The sequence below is a fragment of the Myxine glutinosa genome, chromosome 10, assembly GCF_964187855.1.
Source record: "Myxine glutinosa chromosome 10, kmMyxGlut1.1, whole genome shotgun sequence".
Taxonomy (NCBI): domain Eukaryota; kingdom Metazoa; phylum Chordata; class Myxini; order Myxiniformes; family Myxinidae; genus Myxine; species Myxine glutinosa.
The window spans coordinates 127,665,262-127,686,023 of NC_136270.1; the positions used below are offsets into that span (position 1 = coordinate 127,665,262).

At 44.3% G+C, this 20,762-nt stretch overlaps 1 protein-coding gene across 5 annotated transcripts in view; it reads right to left on the reverse strand.

The window, feature by feature from the left end:
• The window catches only part of LOC137433757 (unconventional myosin-X), a 401,142-nt gene that overhangs the window by 38,202 nt on the left and 342,178 nt on the right, over nt 1-20,762 (reverse strand). For all 5 annotated transcript variants that reach the window (XM_068126040.2, XM_068126039.2, XM_068126037.2 and 2 more), the window contains 4 exons: nt 14,816-15,068; nt 14,353-14,448; nt 4,054-4,147; nt 2,316-2,371 (listed from right to left, as the gene is read on the reverse strand). In XM_068126040.2, coding sequence (XP_067982141.2) covers nt 2,316-2,371; nt 4,054-4,147; nt 14,353-14,448; nt 14,816-15,068 — 499 coding nt within the window. The remainder of the gene's footprint in view (nt 1-2,315; nt 2,372-4,053; nt 4,148-14,352; nt 14,449-14,815; nt 15,069-20,762) is intronic.

The window sequence follows — 20,762 nt, forward strand, 5'->3', positions numbered from 1 at the left end:
TTCAGATCTCCCCACAGGTGTTCAATGGGATTTAGATCTGGACTCATTGCTGGCCACTTCAGAACAGTCCAGCATTTTGTCATGAACCATTCCTGGGTGCTTTATGAAGTGTGTTTGGGTCATTGTCCTGCTGCAAAACCCTGACCTTCGACGGAGACCCAGCTTTCTGACACTGGGTTCAACATTATGCTCCAAAATTCCTTGGTAATCTCCAGATTTCATGATTCCATGCACACATTCAAGGCACCCACTGCCAGAGGCAGCACAGCAACCCCAAAACATCACTGAACCCCCTCTATGGGAAGGTGTTCTTTTATTTGAAGGCTTCATTTTGTTTTCTCCAAACATAGAGATGATGTGCTTTACCAAAAAGCTCTAATTTGGTCTCATCTGTCCACAGGACATTCTCCCAGAAGGATTTTGGCTTGTTTAGGTGTGTTTTGGCAAACTTCAGTCACGCCAATTCTTATGTCTCTCTCTCAACAGTGGGGTCCTCCTGGGTCTCCTACCATAGAACCCCCTTTCATTGAGTTGGCGACAGATGGTGTGAGTTGAAACTGTCGTACCTTGTGTCTGAAGGTCAGCTTGAATCTGTTTGGCAGTTGATCGATGTGCTTTATCCACCATTCGAACAATCCTTCGCTGCAATCTTCGATCAAGTTTTCTCTTGCGGCCACGTCCAGGGAGGTTGGCTACAGTGCCATGGGCCTTAAACTTCCTGATAACATTGTGTACGGTGGACACAGGAAAATCAAGGTCACTGGAGATGGACATGTAGCCTTGAGAGTGTCCATGCTTGTCTACAATCTTGTGTCTGACCTCCTCAGACAATTCTCTGGTTTCTTTCTTTTCTCCATGCTCATTGCGGTACACACAGTGACACAAAACAGTAGAATTACACCTTTTTTCTATTGATACAGGTTGAATGGGTGATTTTTTATATTGCAGGCACCTGCAACTCACCACAGGTGAGTTAAATTCCAAAGTAAAGAAGAATCACCTGTTTGAAATCTAATTATTTCTAACAACTTCAAAGAGGTGGCAATAATATTGTCCAGGCCATTTTAGGATTTCTGTGTAGAATAAGCTAAGATTTAGTAATTTTTTCAGCTTTTTTTGTTTTGTTCCACTGCAAACCAAAGAAAAACACAGGTCGATATGAAAATATTTTTTTAATTCCAACAATTTTCTGGAGGAAATGGTGCATTATTTGAAAAAAGTGCAAGGGTGCCAATATTTTTGGACACGACTGTAGATCTCAAAAATCGTTCGTGGTTGAATTCAGTGACTTGATATGTAAATCATCTTCAAACTTCAAGTCAATCAGATGAAAATTGAGGATTTTAGAAATCCAGCCCATGTTGACCTTTTGGCCTATGTTGACCTCAAAATAATTGGTTTTCTATGTACGTTCAATATGCACAAAATCAAATGGTCATGTGATGATGTCGAGTCTCCTCGGGCAATGATGGCGGTGCCATCATATTGCCTTTATATGGCTGGTACACACGGGTAAGTGTGTGGTATAGATGGGGGTCGCCCCTCCTCTCCGTCCCATCGTCATGTGACCATAATGGTCATGTAACATGTGGTAAAGTTTCAATTTACTCCATTGAACGGTTTTTAATGTACGCTCAATATGTGCTATATTAAATGGTCATGTAACATGTGGTAAAGTTTCAATTTCCTCCATTGAACGGTTTTTAATGTACGCTCAATATGTGCTATATTAAATGGCCATGTATCATGTGGTAAAGTTTCAATTTCCTCCGTTGAACAGTTTTATGCTCAATATATGCTATATTAAAAGGCCATGTAACATGTGGTAAAGTTTCAATTTCCTCCATTGAACGGTTTTCGATGTACGCTCAATAAGCACGATATCAAATGGTTATATAACATGTAGTAAAGTTTCAATTTCCTCCATTGAACGGTTTTTAATGTACACTCAATATGCACTATATCAAATGGTCATATAGCATGTGGTGAAGTTTAGATTTCCTCCGTTGAACGGTTTTTGATGTACGCTCTTAACAAAATGCAGACACGTATGGGCGTACCCAACCGATTGATCAACCTCGCTTTTTCCTTCGCGTGCGCAGGCTCATAACTGTTGGACACTAAGTCACGATCGGTTGTCTCAATAATAACACCATAGAAAAATCAAGCAGAAAGATGCATTTGTTTCGCAAAGAGGGAAGGAAAGAGACAGGGAGGGAATAATACTCTGAACAAACTTTCCAATGGTTTCCCAAAGAGATCGATTAATTGAGGTTCTGTGAATGACTTTGTAATCTCAACAAACGCGGTCTCACCTGTCGGCAACTTCATTCGTACAGATGGCACTGTCTTTACTGATGTCCAGGGCTCCCTACAAGAAAATATTAACTATTATCATTATTAATACTACTAATTATTATTTCTCTATTCAGCATCAAATAAAATGCTTTACAAACACATTTGGTTTCTTTGAAGGTCTTTCACAACTTCTGTTCATCACCATGCAGTCATCATTTTTGGATACAATCATTTGTAATTGTGGTGAGTGTTCCTGATGTGCAACACGAGAGTGGCGACCCACCATGCACAAAGCATGGAGACCCACCACACACAAAGTTGGAGACATTCCACACACAAAGTTGGAGACCTTCCACACACAAAGTTGGAGACCTGCCACACATAAAGTTGGAGACATGCCACACACAAAGTTGGAGACATGCCACACACAATGTTGGAGACATGCCACACACAATGTTGGATACCTGCCACGCACAAAGTTGGAGACATGCCACACACAATGTTGGAGACATGCCACACACAATGTTGGATACCTGCCACACACAAAGCTGGAGACCTGCCACACACAAAGTTGGAGACCTGCCACACACAAAGTTGGAGACCTTCCACACACAAAGTTGGAGTCATGCCACACACAAAGTTGGAGACCTGCCACACACAAAGTCACAAAGTTGGAGACCTTCCACACACAAAGGTGGAGACATGCCATACACAAAGTTGGAGACCTGCCACACACAAAGTTGGAGACCTTCCACACACAAAGTTGGAGACCTGCCACACACAAAGTTGAAGACCTGCCACACACAAAGTTGGAGACCTGCCACGCACAAAGTTGGAGACATGCCACACACAAAGTTGGAGACATGCCACACACAAAGTTGGAGACCTTCCACACACAAAGTTGGAGACCTGCCAAACACAAAGTTGGAGAACTGCCACACACAAAGTTGGAGACCTGCCACGCACAAAGTTGGAGACCTTCCACACACAAAGTTGGAGACCTGCCACACACAAAGTTGGAGACCTGCCACACACAAAGTTGGAGACCTGCCACACACAAAGTTGGAGACATGCCACACACAAAGTTGGAGACATGCCACACACAAAGTTGGAGACATGCCACACACAAAGTTGGAGACATGCCACACACAAAGTTGGAGACATGCCACACACAAAGTTGGAGACCTGCCACACACAAAGTTGGAGACCTGCGCCATACACAAAGTTGGAGACCTGCCACGCACGAAAGGAGGAGACCGGCCGTGCAAGAAGGAAACTGGCCCGCCATGCACCAAATGCAGAGACCCACCACGCATGAAGCACGGAGACCAGCCAAACAGCAACGGAGGAGACCATGAAGAGAGGGGACCGACCATGCAAGACGGAAGGAGACCAAACATGCACCAAGACTCCCCAAGCCCCCAACGTGGAGATCGCCACGCACAAAGCACGGAGACCCGCCGAGCAGCAACGGCGGACACCATGAAGAGAGGAGACCGGCAGTGCAAGAAGGAAGGAGACTGGCTACAAACCGAGATTCTCCATGCACTGAACACGGAGACCTACCACACACAAAGCGCGGAGACCCGCCATGCACAATGCGTGGAGACCCACCACACAAGGAGCGCAGAAGCCACCACGCACCAAGCGAGGAGACCCACTGAGCACCGAGCACATAGATCCGACACACACTAAACGTGGAGATAGTAGCAGTGTGTTTATCTTTGGGAATGTGTGGTGAAGTGTGGTACTCACCAGGACAGGGTGTCGTTTAGGGCTGCTCTGGAACGTGTGCTGCAACTCGAGCTCCGAGGTGTCGTGCACTTGTCGAAGAACAGAAAGCAACCGCCTTGTAGTATTGGTGGCGGAAAATGGGCCGTGGGGAAAGAAAGGCAGAGACAGGTGATTGGAGTACAAGAGACTTAGAATGTAAATTTAGTAGATAGACACAGACACCTGTTAATCACTGTTCTATCAAACTGCACTTCACTACTTTGATATGTGTCACACTCAAGGCTCTTAAGTTGATGGGTTTATGAAACTTTGTCAGACTCACATTGGGAGAGTGACGTGTTGGTGAAAATTCACAACACCACACTTTAAGAGTTGGGATTACAAGGTATAACTTCTACCTGCAGTCTATTGTAATCCAGTATGTATTCATGCATGCTATACTACATGGACAGCATTGAGATCAATGGATATCATTACATTTCGCAAAGCAAACTGAAGATATCTTTGGTAAAGTGAGCATGGCTCGGTGAGTAAGTCTTTCACAAGTGACATCACAGACAGGGAAATTACATCATAGGCAGAGGGCGTAAGAGACTGTGGAGATTTGTGTTCTCCAAAGGCATGGAGCTAGTCCTAAGTCAAACTGTACATTTTCATGTATTCCTCCAAATGATGTCCCTCAGTGATAAACCTATCCCCTAAATGGACCACTGGTATGCTTATGTTTGGGTTACATTATGTTGGAGGTACCTATTTTGTTTATCATTGAATCACTCGTTAGAGGTACCCGTTTGGTGTAAGGTGGAGGTACCCGTTTTGGTGTATGGTGGAGATACCCGTTTGGTGTATGTTGGAGATACCTGCTTGGTGTATGTTGGAGATACCTGCTTGGTGTATGTTGGAGGTACCTGTTTATGGTATATGGATTGATCGGTGCACCAGTCTCCCCCTATCAACCGCCTCTCCACTTCCCCCCCCCCCCCCCCCCATCATACTTTTACATGTACCCAGCTTGCTTACCCCTTGTATCCTCCTCCTACTCTTCCTATCATTCTTCTCCACTAGAAACACCCACCGACCCACTCCCTTCGTGAGCATTGGCAAGTCCTCCCCCCTTCCCTCAGTGAGTGTTTGTTCCCATGACCTGACCCTGGGTACTACCAACACGTAGACAAAATTTGGTGAAGATTGGCCCAGCCCTGTTTTTCTTATGAATCTCAGATGTACACACACACACATGTACATACGGAAAATTGTATTTAATATAGTAGGATATTCCATCTTCTTCCAGGTCTCCCTCTATTTTGTCCCTCTCCTCCGCCTTCCCCTGCTCCTGGTGTTTCTCCCTTCCCCTGCTCCCTCTTCTTTCCAATGTTATTTTCCTTCTGTTACCTCCTGGTCCATTCTGAGTTCTAGCTCCTCATTGAGCCTCAATTCTTTAAATAAAAAAAAACCCCCAAAAAACCCAGAAACCCCCAACCCCCCCCCCCCCCCGCCCACCCCCCCACCCCCCAAAAATGGAAATAATAAAAATATCAACAAATTATCATTTACAAAATATTCATTTGAAACGGTTCCAAAGCACTACTTATAACAACATCTAACTAGAAAGCATCTGAAAATGCAAAGCCCGTCTGCATCCGTTTGTATGCAGAGGTCTTCTTCTTCTTCTTCTCAAATAATATGCTCAAAATAAAGAAAACAGATTTAAAAAATACAACATGAAAATTGATGATTTTATGCAGCCTTGACCTTTGAGCTTTAGATCTAAAAAAAAAAATTGGCTTCTAGCTTTTCATTAGTTTACCAATTCAGTGATCCAAAATGAAAATTCTTTAAATGTCAGGCCAATCAGGTGAAAATTGACGATTTTTTGCAACCTTGACCTTTGACCTTTTGATCTAAAAAAAAAATACAATCAGATTCAAGCTTTTGATTGGTGAACCAATTCAGTGACCGAATATGCAAATTCCCTAAAATTTCAGGTCAATTTCATGGAAATTGAGGATTTTGTATGACGCTGACCTTTGACCTTTTCACAAAATTATAAATTTGTCTTCTCCATATTCTCATAATAAAGCTTTGTTGAATATTTAATGACAAAGCTCAAATGGTAAATTGGAATTTTAGGTCAATTGGATGAAATTGATTTTAGGTGACACTGACCTCTGACCTTTGACCTTTTGACAAAATTATTCATTTGTCTTCTCCACATTCTCATAACTAGGGCATGCCCGTACTATATCTATATCTAAAATTATATCCCCCCCCTCTATTTACATGAAATGGTTTGGTCCAAAGCGAACGGCTTGCGAGTGGTGACAATCCCCCCCCTCTATTTACATGCAATGGTTTGGTCCAAAGCGAACGGCTTCCGGAGTTTGGTAAAGAAATCGCCATCGCGTGCACAAACGCGCAGGAAAGCGAATGAATCGCAAATTAGTTTTTATTAGTTGTAAAACATAGTTTAACGCCAACATAGTTTGCAAACGTGAAATAAATGAATACGCTCTCAAATGTGCCATCCGAGGCAGAGTGTGCCCGCCACGTTCGGCACACGCGATCGTTCGCTGCTCTCTGATTGGTTGAATCGTTTTTTGGACATAGCTCGGTAAGTAATTGTCCGATTAATATGAAACCTTGAAAAGGCACATCCTCGGGTCCCCAGCAATATACCTGGCAAGTTAAAAGTATATCGGACCCGTGGTTGTCGAGAAACAGCGGTCACAGACAAACGTACAGACAGAGATTACTGGAATTATAGATAGACTAGGGCATTGCCCGTACTATATCTATATCTAAAATTATATCCCCCCCCCTCTATTTACATGAAATGGTTTGGTCCAAAGCGAACGGCTTGCGAGTACGGTGACAATCCCCCCCCTCTATTTACATGCAATGGTTTGGTCCAAAGCGAACGGCTTCCGGAGTCTGGTAAAGAAATCGCCATCGCGTGCACAAACGCGCAGGAAAGCGAATGAATCGCAAATTCGGTTTTATTAGTTTTAAAACATAGTTTAATGCCAACATAGTTTGCAAACGTGAAATAAATGAATACGCTCTCAAATGTGCCATCCGAGGCAGAGTGTGTCCTCCACGTTCGGCACACGCGATCGTTCGCTGCTCTCTGATTGGTTGAATCGTTTTTTGGACATAGCTCGGTAAGTAATTGTCCGATTAATATGAAACCTTGAAAAGGCACATCCTCGGGTCCCCAGCAATATACCTGGCAAGTTAAAAGTATATCGGACCCGTGGTTGTCGAGAAACAGCGGTCACAGACAAACAGACGTACAAACGTACAGACGTACAGAGATTACTGGAATTATAGATAGATAAAGCTTTGTTGAAAATTTGATGATTTGCTCAAATGGTAAAAACGTTATGGCCCAGACACACACACACACACACACACACACACACACACACACACACACACACACACACACACACACACACACACACACACACACACACACACAGTGGGAACATTGGAGCAGAGATACCGCATGGTGTGAATGGACAAGGGAGGCCCCAGCAGGCCTCGATTGGTGCAACGGAAGCTCCGTACGTGACGCATGACAGGGAGGGTGTGTTAGATGGCATTAAAAAAAACCAACTCCAAACAAAGGGTGACATGCCCCCAATAGAGTAAGCTCTGTTAAGTCTGTGCAGACACACCAGGTGAGTTCTTTATTTATTTATTTATTTATTTGTATACAAGATACAAGGCTCGTGAAAGAGCTAACATTAATCACAAAAAAGAACAAACTGACACATAAAACATATAATAAGGGGAGCGGCAGACAAGATGGGGAGAGAGGGGGAAGCACACAAACACAACATTTGAGAGCAGGGACATCGGGAGATCTGTGGGAGGGAGAGGGCTTGAGGGGAGGAGGCGTGGGAAGGGGGTGGGGGTGGGAGAAGTATAAAACACATGGACACTGCAAGGACTTCCATGAGAGAAGTCGATATTTCAAAAAAGTGGATCTGAGGTGAATTGACAGGGGTGGAAAAGATCAAGGTTTTGGATGGGGGGACGACGACGACGACGGGGGGACGGACGGGGGGACGGATCAAGGTCAAGAAAAAAATCCAAACGATCAGCTGGTATATTTATTTTTTGGCCTAAGTGCGATCTGTGGCACCTTGTATGGGTTCGATTTATTTCTCATCCTTGTACATAATATAGCCTGGTGTTGGCTTAGCGGTTAGGGTGCCGGCTTGGGATCCGAGGATCCTGGGTTCGAATCCCGGTCAATCATTGAATTAACCCCAGGGGGGTTGACTCAGCCTGTCATCCTTCCGAGGTCGTGCAAATTGAGTACCAGCTTGCTGGGATGAATGATCTCGGTGTGTACCCTGATTTAGAATAGGTACACCGTATCCCTGCGCATCGTAAGAGGCGACCAAGGGTTGGCGTCAGGAAAGGCATCCGGCCATAAAAACATGGCCAACATTGCCTCAAACAGGGAACCATGAGCTCATGGGGCCCACAAGGCTAACCCCTGCTCGAGCAGGGAAAATGGCCTTAAAACGATCATTCATATTCATTCATATTCATTCATTCTTGTACATAATATGTTTGTGTGGCCCCATTTCCCTCTTTTTGGCTGTTGATCCACATGGTTTGTTCAGAACTGCTCGACATGTCCACCTTTCCCCCCATAATCTTCATAAATAAACCTCATAAAAAGGTAAGAAATGTGTTCCATCCATCTGCCTCCTGTGTGTGTAACATCAATTTCGGCTTATTTGGACGACCTTGGGAAGCAGGAAAGAGTAGATTAATTTAAGTGACCGCAGTCACTTGAAATATATTAGAAATATTTTGGCCATTTTCTGGGACAATGGACATTTCCCGTGTTAACGGAGCCTGCCTGACGTGACAATAATGTTCAATTGAAATAAAATAAAAGTTTTAAAGGCTGAAGGTAAAAAATTCGGAAGTTTACCACTGTTGATGCACCGTCTTTTGCAACACCTTAGTTATTTTGGCCTGTTGTTTGTGTTCTTTATGACGTCCCTAAAAACAAAGCTTCCTTGTTGGAATGATTTTCAATTTAGCTTGATTGTCAGATAGGCTGAAACAATAACCTTACTACACTGTGCGCACTGCGCATGCGCGATCAGGACGAAATTGCCACTAAATTTTGAAAATTGTATGGGAAGTACTGCTGAACTGCAGGTTCGTGTTCCGATTCATGTTCTGATCTGTGTTCTATATTGTTCAAAACGTATAATTCAATTTAAATTTCATAGTTCATAGATCATAGACTGACGTCTGTAGACAGACAGACTGAACCAAATTGCTTAACCCCACTTTTGCGCTTAGCACAGGATAAAGATCCTGTCTGGACATCGGAACAGTCAGGATAGCATTTTGTTTTTTTTGTCAGTGAGGATAGCAGCAGACAACAAGGTGGTATTCCAGCATAAAGCAAGTGTTACGGATTTATGTGAATTACTATTCAGGTCTTTGCTTATTAATGTGTAGTCGATTAAAGGTTGTTGTGATTAAAGGGTCAGGAGCCCTTCTGGGGAAAAGGAGACCGGAAACGGCAGAAGAAAAGACACGAGGTCCGGGAGAAGCGGCGACTCTCTTCTTCTTCCTCGCCCAGCGCCGAGAAGAGCGGTATCGATATTGAGCAGCGTGGGGAAAGCTGCGTTTAAAAGCCCGTCTGGCGAGAGGAGTTACCGGGACGTGTAACTACCCATTTACACGTCAAGTCGCCGTGGGTTCGTGCACGGAACCAAGCGTCTGGCACAGTTCGCCTCACCGTCTACAAGGACGCGTACGGGTAGCACCTTGGGCCTCGCGCGCGTTGCAAGCCGCGCTTGGTTTTGCCCCGTTGCTTGGCAAGGAGGTGTGCGCTGCAGCAGCTGTCCCCGGTACGAGACGTGCACGTTTGGAGCACGTCCGCCCGGGGTTCGTTCAACCGCCCGTGTGCGGAGAAGAGAGACATTGTGAGGGACAGTGACCCAAGTGGTCGTGAGTGGGGACAGGGGGGGACACATATGTAAGATGGCCATCTTTGTAATATTGATTGTTGATTGTTGATGGTTGTTGATTCCTTGGGGGAATATATTATTGATTACTCCGGATCCTTGGTGTGGGGTCTCTTATTGACTGGAGTTCATATTGATTGCGTTACGAAAGCGTATAAATCATAGATCTTTCTGGCGGAGTTCCTCTCACGGTCCGGGGGTCACCGAGACCAGGTAGTCACCGGGAGGACCACGTAACAGAATTGGGGGCTCGTCCAATTGAATTCCGGGATATAAAATTGTATAACATAATAAAATAATAATTTTTATTAATTAAAATTAATTAATTAATTATTAATTGGTAAATTTTTGAGAAATTGTGGTAAAGTCTTGGGTGAAGGTTAACAGGTGTTAACGATAGTCACCATGGCGTTTGTTGCACAGAACTTTGCGGTAACACCTAGTGAGGCACAGTTCCGAGCGTTACTAAAAGCGGACCTCTTGAAATTGGCCAAACATTTTAACTTGGAGGTCCGAACTAATTTGAGGAAGGCAGAGTTGCAGACCACGGTGATACAGTCTATGGTGGGATTAGGAACATGGGACGAGTTAGCCTGGCAGTGGCTACCCGAAGAACCAGAAGACGTTGAGCTCCGGAAACTGGAGTTGCAATTACGGAGCCAGGAACGGATCAAAGAAGAGGAAAGGAAAGCAGAAGAGAGGAGAGAAGAGAAACAAGCAGAGGAAAGGAGAGTGGAACGAGAACTCCAGGAAAGGTTAAAAGAAGAAGAAAGGAAAGCAGAAAAGGAAAGAGCAGAAGAAGAAAGGAAAGCAGAAGAGAGGAGAGAAGAGAAACAAGCAGAGGAAAGGAGAGTGGAACGAGAACTCCAGGAAAGGTTAAAAGAAGAGGAAAGGAAAGCAGAAGAGAGGAGAGAAGAGAAACAAGCAGAGGAAAGGAGAGTGGAACGAGAACTCCAGGAAAGGTTAGCAGAAGAAGAAAGGAAAGCAGAAAAGGAAAGAGCAGAAGAAGAAAGGAAAGCAGAAGAGAGGAGAGAAGAGAAACAAGCAGAGGAAAGGAGAGTGGAACGAGAACTCCAGGAAAGGTTAGAAGGGAGAAAAGCAGAGGAGAGGAGAGCTGCCAGGGAACTCGAAGCAGAGGAGAGAAAAGCCGAAAGGGAGTTGAAGGAACGTGATCTGGCGCTTCAGCAAGAGATTAAATTCAAGGAGCTGGAGGTAATGAGAGAACGGGGAGAGGTACCACCCTTGCTGACGGGGTCGACACCTAGCCAGAACACCTGGGAGGTGGGCAGACATGTGAGGCTGGTTCCACCCTTCAGTGAAAAGGAAGTCACTCAATTTTTTCCACACTTTGAGAAAGTGGCTCGACAGTTAAACTGGCCGGAGGAGGCCTGGACCATAGTAGTGCAAAGTGTGCTGGTGGGTAAAGCTCAAGAGATTTATTCGGCGTTACCAATGGACCAATGTGCAGATTATGAGGTATTGAAGAAGCATATCCTCAAAGCCTATGAGTTGGTTCCGGAAGCTTACCGGCAAAAATTCAGGAATGCCAGGAAGAGGGAGAGTGAGACCCATGTGGAGTTTGCTAGAGTGAAAGAAAACATGTTTGATCGGTGGTGTGAGTCAAAAGGAGTCGGGAATGACTTCGAAGCATTGCGTGACCTGATGCTGGTGGATGAATTTCAACAGTGTGTCCACGAGGACATCAAAGTGTACCTGCAGGAAAAGAAAGTACCGAAGTTGTGGGACGCAGCCAGCATGGCAGATGATTATGCCTTAACACACCGGATAGGGGTCCACGAACCTAACTCCTCGCCTAGATCTCCGCAGGGGAGGTGTGGAACAGCAGGTGCGGAGAACGACAATACATGGCGGCGGCCTCGAGATGATTATGGGGACAACGCTGATACCCGAACGGTTCGAAATCAGGGGGCTACGGGCCCAAGACAAACTTATTTTTCGGGGGGCCCGAGGCAGACCACGAGTTTTTCCTCCGGGCCGACTTGCGCCTTTTGCAAAAAACCTGGACACTTGATGTCCAGTTGTTACCTCATGAAAAGGGAAAACCCAGAGCGGAGTCCAACTATTACCACTCCGAATGCGATGGCAAGCTTAAGAAATCGCCCACAGAAGAGTTACCAACCATTTATTTATGAGGGGTTGGTCTCACTCAAGGGAGACTTGACTAACCCAAGACCGGTTAGGGTTTTGAGGGACACAGGAGCCCATCAATCCTTAATGCTTGAAGGCATTTTGCCATTGTCAAAGAGTACCGCAACTGGTGATAGTGTTCGGTTACAAGGGATCGGTGGCTGTGTTAGTGCCCCACTTCATGTCATCCATTTGGAATCCGATTTGGTGTCAGGACCGGTCACCGTCGGTTTACAAGCCACGCTTCCTGTAGAGGGAGTATCTGTGATTATCGGGAATGATTTGGCCAGGGGGCAAATTTATGGTAACCCGAGGGTGGGTAAAGAGTCCCGCAGGGGAAATAACACCACCCCCGCTTGGGACGGCGACAAAAGTTCCAAGTTATTTGTAGGGGGACTGAACTTCAACACAGAGGAAGAAGTTCTGACCTCTGTCTTCAACAGATATGGGCCGCTGGTGGAAGTGCGGGTGGAAAAAGTCAGGGAAACGCAACGGTCAAGAGGGTTCGGCTTTGTCACGTTTGCAAGCACAAGAGACGCCAGAGAGGCAGAGAAGAATTGGAATGGTAAGGATTTGGAGGGTCGGACCATAACAGTAGGGAAGGCATTTCGTAGGCGTCGAGAGGTCTACAGAAGAGGACAACTTGGCAGTAGTTTTAGGGTTGGCAGCAGCCGATATTACTATGGAGGCTCCCAGAGTTACGGCACCTCCCGAAAGAATGAATGTCAGAGCACTGGACGAGAAGGAGACCGCCAGTCAGGTAACGGCTGGGACAAGGGGTCCCACCGTAACTGTTAGGAGTCTGGCGAAGTTGAAGCACTATATACGGGGGAGCCGCCGAGCCGGGGCTCCTACACGGACTAACCGTGAACGCCACGTTCTTAAAGGCGTCCAGGTAGTGAACTTTCCTGCACGGACTAACCGTGAACTCCACATTCTTAAAGGCGTCCATGTAATGAACTTTCCTCCCCGGACTAACCGTGAACTCCACATTCCTTAAGGCGTCCATGTAGGGAATATTCAGCTGGGCCTACCGAAAAAGTGCTATCGAGAGGTTTAACTTTGGGGCTTTGGTCACCACCTCTTAACCGTCATTCAAGAGAAACTAGAAGTGGTTGACGCTTGGTCCAGAGTGAATTAATCTAGGGGTTTTGGTGAAATTTTGTTGCTTTATTTTTAAGTGATAATTGTGCCCGGGGGGAACTGATGATTTGGGGGTGTGAGTTATCTGGTTTGTTTATCCAAGTTGGCCGGCAAAGAAAGTTTTCGCTGGGTTCAAACTTTCTTTCTTGAAAGGGGGGAGTGTTACAGATTTATGTGAATTACTATTCAGGTCTTTGCTTATTAATGTGTAGTCGATTAAAGGTTGTTGTGATTAAAGGGTCAGGAGCCCTTCTGGGGAAAAGGAGACCGGAAACGGAAGAAGAAAAGACACGAGGTCCGGGAGAAGCGGCGACTCTCTTCTTCTTCCTCGCCCAGCGCCGAGAAGAGCGGTATCGATATTGAGCAGCGTGGGGAAAGCTGCGTTTAAAAGCCCGTCTGGCGAGAGGAGTTACCGGGACGTGTAACTACCCATTTACACGTCAAGTCGCCGTGGGTTTGTGCACGGAACCAAGCGTCCGGCACAGTTGGCCTCACCGTCTACAAGGACGCGTACGGGTCGCACCTTGGGCCTCGCGCGCGTTGCAAGCCACGCTTGGTTTTGCCCCGTTGCTTGGCAAGGAGGTGTGCGCTGCAGCAGCTGTCCCCGGTACGAGACGTGCACGTTTGGAGCACGTCCGCCCGGGGTTCGTTCAACCGCCCGTGTGCGGAGAAGAGAGACATTGTGAGGGACAGTGACCCAAGTGGTCGTGAGTGGGGACAGGGGGGGACACATTTGTAAGATGGCCATCTTTGTAATATTGATTGTTGATGGTTGTTGATTCCTTGGGGGAATATATTATTGATTACTCCGGATCCTTGGTGTGGGGTTTCTTATTGACTGAAGTTCATATTGATTGCGTTACGAAAGCGTATAAATCATAGATCTTTCTGGCGGAGTTCCTCTCACGGTCCGGGGGTCACCGAGACCAGGTAGTCACCGGGAGGACCACGTAACACAAGGACCATGGTCATAGGTCACAATACGTGTAAGTGTTTGTTCGTCCACACAAGAACACACCTGGCTTCTTTGGCATTGGGTGCAGAAAGCCGGTGCACTTGGTCATCCATCACCACCTCAATCTCCTGCTCTTTCTCTGGATGGTACAATATCTCCCTGTGAAAGGGTAGAAAGCACACCGTGTTAGCAAATTGCAATGAAGTTGGCCAGCTGGGCCCACTGCAAACAATGAAAGAAGGAATCACCATCAGTACCATCTGCATTGTCTGCAAAGAAGATACAGGTTTCTATTTTGTGCAAGCATTAAACAGACAAAGAGACAAGACAAATGCAAGCAAATTGTTTGAAAAAATGTTATTACTATGTGATGATTTTTTTGTCAGTTCCATTGGGAATTTGAAACTTGTCACAAAAGGCACAACTTGATCATCTGGAACAATGGCAGGTTTGTGTACATCGAGAATGTAACTTATTGTGGTGATATACCCGTGCCCCTTCCTTACCTCCCATATAGCACTCTCACCTCGCACGTCGGATGTCAATGTGGCCATGCGGTCGCTCAACTGGTCCCTCATTGTCATAATAAGCTAAATGGGACCCGCACAGCATGAACCATCTCCTGCACCCACTACGCCGGCGAGCCAGACCACCCCAGCTATAATCTCTCTTCTTGAAGAGCCACCCGGTGTAAAGGGGATGATCACAAGCTGAATACCAACGGAACTGATGGCCATCAAGAACGCACCAGCAGCGGCACCAAGGAGAGGAAACTCCATCTGGCAACAACCCACAAGGAAGACAATCAAGAGAGGACACAATAATTAACTGTTGGGTCGTTGGATACACAGTGTGGGTTCTTTTTTTTAGTACTTTTCACAATTTTATAAACCACCTTAAATAGAATGGGAATACATAAATGTATTGTTTAATGAAGACTAAAATCCTCATTTTTGTCTTTTGATACAATTAACATGACACAACAATCTCCAAAATTAAAAAAAAATCGACAATCAAATCTACAAATAACAATGTAAACAATCTAGAGACAACAATGTAAACAATCTAGAGCCAACAATGTAAACAATCTAGAGACAACACTGTAAACAATCTAGAGACAACACTGTAAACAATCTAGAGACAACACTGTAAACAATCTAGAGACAACAATGTAAACAATCTAGAGACAACACTGTAAACAATCTAGAGCCAACAATGTAAACAATCTAGAGACAACACTGTAAACAATCTAGAGACAACACTGTAAACAATCTAGAGACAACAATGTAAACAATCTAGAGACAACAATGCAAATAATCTAGAGACAACACTGTAAATAATCTAGAGACAACACTGTAAACAATCTAGAGAAAACAATGCAAATATTCTAGAGACAACAATGCAAATAATCTAGAGACAACACTGTAAATAATCTAGAGACAACACTGTAAACAATCTAGCGACAACACTGTAAATAATCTAGAGACAACACTGTAAATAATCTAGTTTTGTACAATTTGTCATATAACAACCAAAAATATAACAACCAGAGTGGGACAGCCGCTCTCGATCTCTCCCCCCTCCAGTCCACTCCTACCCACTCCCGGTTCCTCACCCTCACTCCCCTACTCCATGGACAAACTTGCATCATTCACTCCATCCTCCAGTCACTTCGTTGAACCTTACAATGTGTGTGGAGTGTGGAGAAGTGTGGAGAACCTTACAATGGATAAGATTTTCACCTGGCCACAGTACTTGGAGTGGTCAGTAGCCTCGTATTATAATGGCCATGCTCGCAGAAAAATCGAACTGTTACATTATAAACTGGAACGCCACTATTCGACGTCACGACGTCGACTAATATGCCTCCGCCCACATTATTACATCATTTAATACTTGTATTAAGTTTGATTTAAATCCATTCAGTTGTGCCCAAGTTAGCACATTTTTACCTGACATGACATCTGACCTCTGAACTATTGACCCCAAAATCTAATCAGATAATCTTTACATCATTATACATACCTGTACTAAGTTTGAATTAGATCACTTCAGCCGTTCTCAAGTTATAGACCTATTACAGACTTTGACCTTTTGACCCCATAATATAATCAGTTCATCTTTACACCATTCTACATAAGTGCACCAAATTTGGTCAGAATTCCATCACTGGTTCACAAGTTATCGCGGTAACAGTATTTTTACCTAACATGACCTCTGACCTTTGACCTCATGACCCCAACATCAAATCAGTTCATCTTTACCTCATTATACATACCTGCACCACGTTTGACTAAGATCCCTTTAGCCGTTGTCAAGTTATCGTGGTAATGAAAACCTATCACGGACGGATGGACGGACTGACGGACAACCTGAAAACACGAGTGGGGGCACCCATGGAAATCCCACGGGCATGGATGTGTGTGACATTTGGACATCTTCATTTAGATGCTGCACCTGCACATTCAGTTTTACAAAATGGTGACATGGATGTAATCCACACAATTTATTTACTTCTGATAACATGTGAATGCATGTACATGCACATGGGAAATACAGTTTAAAATGTGGAATTGCACTTAATGTAAAATGTGACTTCAAGAGCTCAAATCCTCTCCCTCCCCACACTATCCCTCCCACATCACGCACACTGCACAGGGGAGTGGATCACCCACGGGGGAGTGGGTCACACATGGGGGGAGTGGGTCACACACACGGGGGACAGGGGGTCACACACACGGGGGAGAGTGGGTCACACACATCGGGGAGAGTGAGTAACACAGGGGAGAATGGGGGTCGCTTTACTCCTCTCTCCTCATTCCTTTCCAACTCCTACTCACTCCTCTCCCCTCCCCCAGTCTCCTCTCCTCCGCCCAGTCTCCTCTCCCCCCCCCCCCCCACCCCCAGTCTCCTCTCTCCCCCACCCCCAGTCTCCTCTCCCCCCCTCCACAGTCTCCTCTCCCCCCTCCCCAGTCATCCCCCCCCCCCCCACCCCAGTCTCCTCTCCAATCGAGCAGGTACGGTAAATATTAGAGGTAATTGAACTTTTCTCTTGGAGCAACACAGTGTAAGTCCGTCCCCTTGTCCTATTCATTAATTTGTGAAATGTTTCACAGAACAGTACACGCATGGTGACGTCATCGGACTCGCACCGCAATGATGATCTTCAACAATATTATCCAATACTTCATCCGGATTCCTTACAGCTGCTCTTGTATATGTTTGCTGAGCACACATTACCTTCCAATGTCTTTGTTGCTCAGCATCCCGTGCAAGTCTGTGTTAACGTTCATTGGCGATCTCGTTCTGTTCCCTCATTATTTTATTCATTTTGGAGATAGCATTTACAAACGTGAGTGGCGACACGTAAACGATGCTCCGCCCCTCTCCCCAAGTGCAGAGTACCTAATTGCAACTTTTTATTGTGACTACGTTTAAAGAATGAAACATTCCGACAATATTAATAATACAGCTCAAAAGGAAAAGTCCCTGGGGAAAAAGTATTTTGGACGGTGTATAAGAACATTACATTGCACCTTTCTGTCCCACAAAAAACAAAGTTACTCTTTTTGTTACAGCATACAAAATGACATGTTTTAAATGAAAGATTTCACATAAACTTCTTTAAAGTGTACGTGCACATAGCTTATAAAATAAGAACGAAAAAATACCTTTTTCTGTGTTTATTTATTTTATTTTATTTTATTTCCCGTGTGTTTATTTATTTATTTTACATATGTGAATTACATGTCCATGCACACGTGAAATGGAGTTTTCTTTAATGATCCTGGATGTGAACACGATTGATTCAGCCTTGAAAACTCGTGTGAAAACCCCAAAAAAAAATTATTAAAGATTTCATGATTTTATTTCCTCTAGAAATGAAACGCATCTTCTTTGGGCGGTGTATAATCGCTCTGAACGAAACAGGCATTTCCTGGTTTCCTTTCCTTGAGTTGTCATCAAAATGTACCTTTGTTTCTTCAAAAAGTAATTTATGATCGAAAACGTGTTGATTCAGTCTTAAAATGCACATCAGTCATGGGTGACTTCATTTTTAAACTTGAATGTATCGAAAACTTTTCGCTTTACAAAGTAAAAGTAGATTAAAACCAAACGTTATTAATAAATATTGTATTCCATAGTTAGTTTACATTATACAGGCCTTCTCATTAAAAATGCATTTTGTTCTATAAACGTTAACTTTCATCGAATATTTCTCGCCTATAAAATTTAGGCGGTATTTAGATGTATGATAAACCATTCCGATCTCGGCTATTTCCTGTCTGTGCGTTAACTTTCAAGAAATCTCCTTCCCGTTTTTTGCAACCGACTTTAAAACCATGTTAGCGACTGTGAAAAATGAAATCAGATGGTGAATTAGAGTCGAGATAAAGCCGTGAGAGAGTCTCAATGGACTTTATGTTACAGGCCTTCGAAAATGCATTTCGTTCTATAAACGGTAACCTTAATTGAATTTCCTTCCCTTTTTTTGCAACCGAGTCTAAAACCATGTTAGCGACTATGAAAAATGAAATCAGATGTTGAATTAGAGTCGAGATAAAGCTGTGAGGGGGACTCAATGAATGGTCTTTATGTTACAGGCCTTTGAAAATGCATTTCGTTCTATACACAAAGAATTAAGTTAAGCACCCCTACACAACGAATTAAGGTAAGCACCCCCTAATATATATTCTTTGTGTATATGTATACATTGGCATATATTCTAAGGTATGTGAGATCAAATAATGATTGGGAATGGAACAACCTGCCACAGCAACGCATACGACGGCTTACAGGGTCTATGAGACGTAGGGTTGAGTCAGTGATCCGATCACGTGGGTCCTACACACGTTATTGACGCAAAGATCGCTAGAGGTCCTCTCAGAACAATGACTGTACGTGAGAAAACATAAACGTCATCCACACTGTCCGTGATGGACCTATAGCTCCATACTTAAATTGAGGTGAAAATATGCCTAAAATTCCCAAAAAATTTCACCTTAAATTATTCAGAATAAAATATTGAAAACGGCATGATTGTTATGTTTTTATGTGACCATAATATCACTTCTCCAGAAAATATAGCAATATCATGGGTATATTACACTGTTTTGACGACAACAAACTTGTAATGTGCGAGGTTGTAAAAAAACGGGGGGGGTGCTTAACTTAATTCTTTGTGTATATAAACGGTAACTTTAATCGAATTTTATTCCCGTTTTTTTTTCAAACGATTCTAAAACCATGTTAGCGGCTGTGAAAAATTAAATGAGATATCCAATTAGGCTTCCCCAGATCAGAAATATTTTTGTAGGATTCCACAGATCTGTGCCTCGACACAATCCTGTCTCTGAGCTCTGCAGGCAGTTCCTTCGACGTCATGGCTTGTTTTTTACTCTGATATGCATTGTCAGCTGTGAGACCTTATATAGACAGGCGTGTGCCCATCCAAATCATGTCCAATCAATTGAATTTACCACAGGTGGACTCCAATCAAGGTGTAGAAACATCTCCAAGATGATCAAGAGAAATGGGAGGCACCTGAACTAAATTTCAAGTGTCATAGCAAAGGGTATGAATACTTATGTAAATGTGATATTTCAGTTTTTTCTTTTTAATAAATTAGCAAACCTTTCTAAAATCCTGTTTTCTCTTTGTCATTATGGGGTATTGAGTGTAGATTGATGAGGGAAAAAATGAATTTAAACGATTTCAGCATAAGGCTGCAACATAACAAAATGTGAAAAAAGTGAAGGGGTCTGAATACTTTCTGAATGCACTGTAAGTGCTACCACACAGAACATATAACAAATGGAGCGGGGGACAAGAGGAGGTGAGAGAAGGAAACACAACAGTAGGGAAAAGGAACATTAGGACATCAGGAGATCTGTGGAAGCGAAAGGGTTGGGGAGGGGTACACAGAATAAACAAGATGGACACTGCAGGGATTTTCACAAAATAAAACAGGGAATTTGAAGAAGGTGGGTTTGGGGTGGATTAATGGGGGTAGAAAAGATCAAGGTTTTGGATGGGGGAAGATAAGAGATGGTGGTGAACAGCTGTTTTAAAGACCTGGAGGGAGGAGTGGGATTGAAGAGAGTGTAGGAGTTTGTTCCAGAGAAGGAAACAAAAGAGGAATGAAAGAGTGAAGGTGAGCAGAGAGTCTTGATTTTGGCAGTTTCACAGGAAGAGGGTTGCTGGCAGATCTTGTGCGTCCTGCAGAAATATTGGGGGACAGAGCAGGGGGAGCTAGGCCAGAGAGGACTCTGTAGAAGACAGAAAGACCACCAACCTGCCTGCTGAGAGGGAGAAAGGCCCTCAGAATCAGCTTCATGACGGGAGATACCAAAGATTCTTAAAGCTTTGGTTTCTATAGCATGAAGCCGAGCTAGGTGTGAGGCAGGAGCACCATCCCAAAGGGGAGAGCAGTATTCCATTGAGCTGTGGATGAAAGCCTTGTATGTGGTGAG